Source organism: Salvelinus fontinalis, chromosome 35 (assembly GCF_029448725.1).
Source record: "Salvelinus fontinalis isolate EN_2023a chromosome 35, ASM2944872v1, whole genome shotgun sequence".
NCBI classification, from domain to species: domain Eukaryota; kingdom Metazoa; phylum Chordata; class Actinopteri; order Salmoniformes; family Salmonidae; genus Salvelinus; species Salvelinus fontinalis.
In genome coordinates, this window is record NC_074699.1 from 32,222,812 (window position 1) to 32,231,524 (window position 8,713).

General features: G+C 45.6%; 1 protein-coding gene across 2 annotated transcripts in view; it reads left to right on the plus strand.

Annotated features, from left to right (window-relative positions):
• The window catches only part of LOC129834738 (dysbindin domain-containing protein 1-like), a 39,151-nt gene extending 32,950 nt beyond the window's left edge, over positions 1-6,201 (plus strand). For both annotated transcript variants that reach the window (XM_055899986.1, XM_055899987.1), the window contains exon 4: positions 5,052-6,201. In XM_055899986.1, the coding sequence (XP_055755961.1) occupies positions 5,052-5,209 (158 nt within the window). In that variant the 3' untranslated portion in view covers positions 5,210-6,201. The remainder of the gene's footprint in view (positions 1-5,051) is intronic.
• The last annotated feature ends 2,512 nt before the right edge of the window (positions 6,202-8,713 follow it).

Below are 8,713 nucleotides of genomic sequence, written 5' to 3' on the forward strand. Positions count from 1 at the left end.
AGAAGGTGAGGGAGGATGTTGGGGAAGAGGGTAAATGGAGGGTTAGTCAAAGGTAAAATGAGAGAGGGGGGAAGAGGAGGGGAAGGCCAGGGGGAGAGTGGGATAGTGAGATTGGTTTGTGTGGAAAATGGAAGGGGAGGAGGAAAGGAAGATAGGGGAGGCTGAGGGAGTTCACTCTAAATGGAGTCCTGAATTATTCAATGTTCTCAGCTGGATACAAGGCCAGGACCCTCCTGAGCTGTAGATACTGTTATCATCGTCAGGCCTTAAACAAACTGACTACTCACTTACACATTATTTATGTATCCCTCTTATTTTCTTCTGTTTTTCCTCTCTTTTCCTTCTCTTTCCTTTCTTTTCTTTCCATTTTGTTTTCCTTACATTTCTTTCCCTCTTCTCTTCTCTTCTCTTCTCTTCTCTTCTCTTCTCTTCTCTTCTCTTCTCTTCTCCTCTCCCCTCTAACTGTATATTGGACAGACAGGGGTAATGAAAGCTGTGTGGGCACTTGTGTTTTGGACACCTGCCAGTCAGGACAGCCCAGGGATCAGAGTTGGCAGATGAGATGTTTAGGAGAAATGGAGGGGATGGGGGGATGAGGAGGAGATGGAGGGATGAAGGCCAGAGAGGGTTAGAGGAGTGAGGGAGGACCAGAGGAGAAAGGGAGGACAAAAAAATGGATTAGCTAAATGTGTACAGCTGCATTGGTAGGCCCCCACACAATCTCACCTCTCTGTACAGTCAGTATCTGCATATGTTCTGTGTATGTGAAATAGACGGATAACAAGAGATGACATACCAGATCTCTACAGAGACTATTATGACCATTATCACCTCAGAAAGAGCCTTTTTAAACTACAAACCCCAGGATCACTTTCACCACATTAAAGCCCATTTGAGAGAGGAGGAGTGAGGCAGTAGGATGGAGTTGCCTCTAGACACTGATACAGTATATGGTACATTTTGTGTTTTCCCCCCAATGGTTAAGATTAGTATAGGGGGAGGGAAAGCTGATCCCAGATCTGTGTGGGAGTGAGTCATCTCCGCTGCAGTGTTCTCCAGGAGAGCCCAGGCTCTGACAGTCACGCCCTGTGATGACACAGGAGGACAGAGGGAGGATACTGCAGCTCTTACTGTCACCACTTTACCAGAGACAGTCACTGGCTAGGTGGTCTCATTACCATATAGCATATACCCTTTTGCTGCCTTCAAATCTACAACCATCGAAGGGGGATGGGCAACGCATGGAGAAGGGGCTTGGTGATGTTCTCAGATCAATTCAATCTGTGTGTTTTGATGTTGTGGTTCCTCAGTGTTAACAAGGCAGGTTGAAGCTTTCGAAGCAGACAAAAATAACACAGCTACCCCCTATATTGTAGCAGCAGCTGTGGGCAAGACTGGGGGAAAACATTTCCATTCAGGGTAACTGTAGTAGTCTTGCTCATAAATCTTTAGGAGTCCACTGGGGCCTCTGAAAGGACTGCACAAAGAGGGGCCCCATAACTGATGTCCCAGTCCCAACATGAAACGCACGCACGCACGCACTCTCTCACACACACACACACACACACACACACACACACACACACACACACACACACACACACACACACACACACACACACACACACACACACACACACACACACACACACACACACACACACACACACACACACACACACACACACACACACACAGCGTGTTGGCACCATACTAGCATTGTGTTTCCCTGTGGTTTAAGAGCCTTTGTAGAGCACAGGCTTGTATTTTCTGTGGACTTTGTTTTCACAGCAACACACTGGTTGTGGAATCTGATGGAGCCAACAGCACAGAAGGGCTTCTTAGACAGAGAGGTTTAGTACAGCTAGACACTGCAGACATGGTGGCTAGGAGGGAGGGAGGGAGGGAGGGAGGCAGGGAGGCAGGCAGGCAGGCAGGCAGGCAGGCAGGCAGGGAAGCAGTCAGGCAGGGAGGGAGGCAGGGAGACAGGGAGGGGGGAGGGAGGGAGGGAGGTAGGGAGACACTACAAGGATGTGATAGAAGGGGGGGGGGGTGCCTTTGTGGGCTGATGGTGGATTGAGTTAAGGAAATTGGATTTGGATTGTTCCTGATATTTGTTCTGAACTAGTTATGAGTAGGTCCTGAGCAATAGGGAAAGGGGTGGTCGGTGGTCCTGATATGAAGGTCTGAGGGTAAGGGATGTTAAATGAGAGATAGATAGAGGTGTGTGTTTGTGGGGTGAGAGTCTCATCCTCTGATCCGTCTCTGTCAGAACCCTGCAGGGAGAAGAGGAGGCTTCTCCTGCATCCATATTCATAGAGCTGTCAATCACAAAACACTGACCAGGGATGGGCTGACTCATACTGCGGCTATAGCATTCTAGTCACACACAGAAATAGACAGGGACACAGATAGAGACATGCTGGTAGAGATGCAGAGACACATCATGAAAGTAGGGACATACACACACACACACACACACACACACACACACACACACACACACACACACACACACACACACACACACACACACACACACACACACACACACACACACACACACACACACACACACACAAGGACCAGCAGTGGCAAATACAAAGTTTAATTAACAAGCACTCACTCAAATAGAGCCTTTCAGGATGCTGAGGAGGCTCTTGTCCCTCCCATTAAAATCCAATGGAGGCACCATCAATCTTCAGGGATCAATACCATCAATGTTGTGTGTGTGTGTGTGTGTGTGTGTGTGTGTGTGTGTGTGTGTGTGTGTGTGTGTACCCTTGTGTGAACATACATCACTGCTGGTTCATCTATTGTTACAGCATTTCACTTATGGAGAGTGAGAGCTGGGACTTGCCTTATCATTAGACAGTAATTGCATTGATATGTGTGCAGTAAAGGAGGGTTAAAAAGTGTGTCCGGCTACACCTATTAATCCTGTGATCTCTGTGGTAGTGAACAGTACCACCAAGTGGTGTAAAGAGACAGAGCCTCTTTATTTCTTATGCCGTTCGTATTACCAATATTCGTGTGAACCTGCTTGACACCGGTCCCTTCTGAGCACTCAAGGACATGCAGATGAACACATATGAGGGGAGGGGATCGATTCAAGATTAAAGAGAGTGGGGAGATGGACACAAAGAAAGAGAGGTACAGGGAGAGAGACAGAGAAATAAAAGGGTGTAGTAGGGGAGAGGGAGAGAGAGGGGAGAGATTAAGTGCAGCAACCTATTTGCCAAAACATTTCACAAACACATTCCTCTGATGTCATCACCTCCTAGCCTCATCACCTAAACACCAATCAGCTTCTCATGTCTACTCAACCTAGTAGTTAGCGAACCAATCATATTCTCTATCCATGATATCACCACTCCACAAAACTGAAGTACAATCTCTATCGAGCATGCTGATGGCTATAGACCAAAGAGACACTGGAGAGCTGTGTAGTGGTTCTGAGAACTGAAGAACAAACAGACAGGCACGATGAATGGTGGAGTTCTGCTGCCTCGAGACACCGAAAAATAAGTGTGAGACAAATGTTTGTGACAGCTAAAACAAGCAGTCATTGTGAGCATAATGAACTGGAGAAAACAGCCAGCAGGCTAAATGCAGCTGATGATTGGAGGAGAGGTGACCATGTGACTGTTTTAGATTAATAACAATGACATGAGAGGAGATGAGAAGCAGAGAGACATCAAACTAAAATGATCTATCATCTACTACACACGTAGGCACACGCACGCGCTTACACACGCACGCACACACGCACACACACGCAGAGCTTCTAGTTTTCTAACTCCTCCATTTCTCTTGGGATTCGGTGTCCTTGAGACACATACATGTATAGGATACACATTAACATACACTAACACATACTCAGCTCACTGCACACTGCCTCTCTGACAGAGTACTTCATAGTTTGATCTGCCTCTATATTCAGAGCAACTCTATCATGCTGTAAGGACCTTTGCAGAATCCCAGAGGAATAGGTCATGTGGAGCTGCATGAACTAAATTATATTCTGTACTTTACTGTGTTTGCGATCGGGATGCCTTTCAACCATAGCATATTGATCTATTCTACAGTAGGGAAACAAACTGCACTCACCACTGCATGCTGTTCTGAACTATTTTTGGAGAACCTTGGGCAAACATAATTGACTGAAGTGGCATAGAGAAAGGAAGCTTTTAGAGGCATTAGGTGACTTCAGGGAGTTGACAGCCCCTGCTGACTTTACTTTGTTAAATGAGTTACAGTATGGTGACCATTGGGGGAGATAGCAGGTAAACTCGCGGTGAAGAGCGTTCCACAGGGATGCTGGCCCATGTTGACTCCAATGCTTCCCCCAGTTGTGTCCATTTGGCTGGATGTCCTTTGGTGGGGGACCATTCTTGATACACATGGGAAACTGTTGAGCGTGAAATACCCAGCCACTTTGCAGTTCTTGACACACTCAAACCAGTGTGCCTGGCACCTACTACCATATCCTGTTCAAAGGCACTTAAATATTTTGTCCTGCCCATTCACCCTCTAAATGGCACACATACACAATCCATTTCTTAATTGTCTCAAGGCTTAAAAATATTTTATATTTATTTAACCTGTCTCCTCCCCTTCACCTACACAGATTGAAGTGGATTTAACAAGGAATAACAATAAGGGATCATAGCTTTCACCTGGATTCACCTGGTCAGTCTATGTCATTGAAATATTCCTAATGTTTTGTCCACTCAGTGTATACTGTATGCTATACATGTGACAGACGGGAAGTTGCAGAAACTAGTCCAGGGCCTCTGGGTTACGTGGTCAGCATGTTTGAGCTGTGTAGAGCGGTTCACAACATACATGTCCCCTAGGCTGTTTTTTTCCATAAAAATATCAGGATACGTGAGAGGCGTGCACCTTGACTTCACCTTGTGTGTACATGAGTTTTATGTTTGTGGTTAAGAGACGTGCATGTCTGTATGTGTGTGATCCATAACTTACCCCCTCTCATCACATGTATGTCATGTGCATAGCTTGACCCTTCTCCTCATTATCATCCCCAGGCCACCACCAGCCACTCCTGCCCAGAGGAGGCTACATGCGCTCCCCCTCGTGGACCCGTTGCAGCAAGTCTGAGCCCCGTAGGGAGAGGAAGCACCACAGCGACTCCGACACCACCGCAGAGCCCTTAATGAAGCTGGAGAGGCCTAAGCAGCCCTGAGAGCCCACGGGTCTGGCCCGGAAAGAGAGAGGCCCAGAGCGGACACACCGAGAGCGGGCACAGAGACCACACCAACTGCCCCAACCCCTGCGCCGGGCACTGAAACAACCATGGTGCTGAAGACACTACAGACAGACTGAGCTCTTGATGCTGTGCACTGTATTATAAACTTAACATGAAACGATGGCTGTGAGTGAAATACACACAGACACAGATGCAAACACACAAAATGACACATGGATATGTGCAAAACCACACACACGTACACATATGCTATTTAATGTGTTTTCCATGCAAGGGGTTCCTCTGGCACAAACACTGGAGGGCCAGTGTGCTTTTTGAGGCTTTGTTTGGGGTGAACATCAGGGTATAAGGCTGTCCCAGTGTGGGGAGAATGCTTGGCTAAAAGCCTCCCCATCCCTGCAGCATCTTAGGGGTGGGATAGTGGGCTTGGAGGGGTGAGACGGACCCTGAAATCTATGAAAACCTCGGCTACAAAATATAATGTGGCGAAGTTAACGAGAATACCCACTCCAGTCAAATAAATTACTGGAATATGGATGTCATTATGCGATAGTACAGCAGGCAATCTGGAAGTCTTCTTTGTAATTAGAATAAGAGTCCAACCTGAATCTATTGCACAATGTTCTTCCTTAAAGTGCCAGGGCCATCTGCTCTCTCTGAATTACTTTCTGCAGGCTTTCTGTAGGTTGTAACTAACAGGAGGCAATGGGTAGCGTTTCAGTGGGGCAACTCTCCATCGCTCTCTTTTCTTTCCATCCTCTCCCTCTCTCTCTTCTACCTCTCTCTACCTGAGAGGAAACCGGTGTGGCCACAGTAAACTAAATGTATTTGCAGATATGATATGATATACGACAGCAGCCCTTCTCACCAACATTACATTCAACACTGTGGACCTTGTCCTTTGCCAAACCAAGTGATAAGGAGATGGGTGGTGAAAAAAATAAAGAATTTCATGCAAACAAAGTGAATTTTCTCTGTGGGGGATTTTTGCGTTAGAGCACTAACCAAAAATTGTGCAGCTGTAGGTTGTCTGATAGGGTATTACGAACAGCAGTCTGAACTTTCCATTATTTATTCTCAACAGACCAAACAAACAAACTCTCTCGGATTCCTGCCAGGAACACTGGGGAAGAACACCAGCATCAGCAACATGAAAACAGTTCAATTGAAACCACATTGAAATACTTCAGAGTACACACTTAATCACACAGTGGACAGAGAAGTATTGAATAACAATAATGTTTAAACGTTCAAAGGAATAACCTTAATTTACTCTCGTCAGCTTCGCCAAAATCAATGGGCTCTGGCACCTCTGTAGAGGTGTAGACTGCAGGTTCCTAACTGAGCCGATAGAGGGCAGAACAGAATAAAGTGGGGAATGCAGATAGACTTACAGTATACAGTCATACACATATCCATAAACAGCTTCATACCATGGCATTGTTGAATACTTATTTCTGATTGGCTTGAAGTGCATTCTCGAGCATGCATTATTTAAGTGATAATGCCCGAGAAGCTGGTGTTTGGAGGATATATTGGTACAGGTGCCAATATATCCTCCAAACACCGGCTTCGAGGGCTTTATCACTTTTATACAACGGGTTACCAACCTATTATGGGCTCTCCAGAGGGTGGTGCGGTCTGCACAACACATCACCGGGGGAAAACGACCTGCCCTCCAGGACACCTACAGCACCCAATGTTACAGGAAGGCCAAAAAGATCATCAAGGACAACAACCACCCGAGCCACGGCCTGTTCACACCACTACCATCCAGAAGGCGAGGTCAGTACAGGTGCATCAAAGCTGGCACCGAGAGACTGAAAAATAGCTTCTATCTCAAGGCCATCAGACTGTTAAACAGCCATCACTAATACAGAGAGCCTGCTGCCTACATACAGACTTAAAACCAGTGGCCACTCGAACAAATGGATCACTAGCCACTTCAATAATGATGTTTACATATCTTGCATTACTCATCTCATATGTATATACTGTATTTTAAACCATCTATTGCATCTTGCCTATGCCACTCGGTCATTGCTCATCCATATATTTATATGTACATATTCGTATTTCATCCCTTTACTTAGATTTGTGTGTATTGGGTAGTTGTTGTGGAATTGTCAGATTGTTTTTGCTATTGCTGCACTGTCGGAACTAGAAGCACAAGCATTTCGCTACACTCACAATAACATCTGCTAACCATGTGTATGTGACCAATCGAATTTGATATTCAAATAATGATTGACAATTTAATTAAAAACCTTATTTTCATTTATTTATTCAGAATATTTCATCCCTCCACAAGATATAGTCCTGTCACAAATCTAGGGTTGCTACCCAAGCCGGCTGGTCGTTCGTTCTATCGGTTCAGTTCCCATTTGTTCACCCTATTTGTTCTGTATCTATGAACGTGACCCAGTCGTTCATTCTAAATGTTCCATTGCATACTGGCTCGCAACGTTCTTATCCCTTGCTTGCTAGCTAGCCAACTACAGCTAATTTACAGTCACGTCAAAAAGTGCAGCCAGAATAGGAGCGAAGTAGCAACATGTATAGGAACCATGTACACTGCTCAAAAAAATAAAGGGAACACTTAAACAACACAATGTAACTCCAAGTCAATCACACTTCTGTGAAATCAAACTGTCCACTTAGGAAGCAACACTGATTGACAATAAATGTCACATGCTGTTGTGCAAATGGAATAGACAAAAGGTGGAAATTATAGGCAATTAGCAAGACACCCCCAAAAAAAGAGTGATTCTGCAGGTGGTGACCACAGACCACTTCTCAGTTCCTATGCTTCCTGGCTGATGTTTTGGTCACTTTTGAATGCTGGCGGTGCTTTCACTCTAGTGGTAGCATGAGACGGAGTCTACAACCCACACAAGTGGCTCAGGTAGTGCAGTTCATCCAGGATGGCACATCAATGCGAGCTGTGGCAAAAAGGTTTGCTGTGTCTGTCAGCGTAGTGTCCAGAGCATGGAGGCGCTACCAGGAGACAGGCCAGTACATCAGGAGACATGGAGGAGGCCGTAGGAGGGCAACAACCCAGCAGCAGGACCGCTACCTCCGCATTTGTGCAAGGAGGTGCACTGCCAGAGCCCTGCAAAATGACCACCAGTAGGCCACAAATGTGCATGTGTCTGCATGATGATTTACCACTCCAGTGTTAATCTGCTAAATTGTAATTATTTGATTTATTGCCTACCTCATGCCTTTTGCACACATTGTATATAGATTCTCTTTTCTCTACCATGTTATTGACTTGTTTATTGTTTACTCCATGTGTAACTCTGTGTTGTTGTCTGTTCACACTGCTATGCTTTATCTTGGCCAGGTCGCAGTTGCAAATGATAACTTGTTCTCAACTAGCCTACCTGGTTAAATAAAGGTGAAATAAAAAAAATAAAAAAAATGTGTGGGTTGTAGACTCCGTCTCATGCTACCACTAGAGTGAAAGCACCGCCAGCA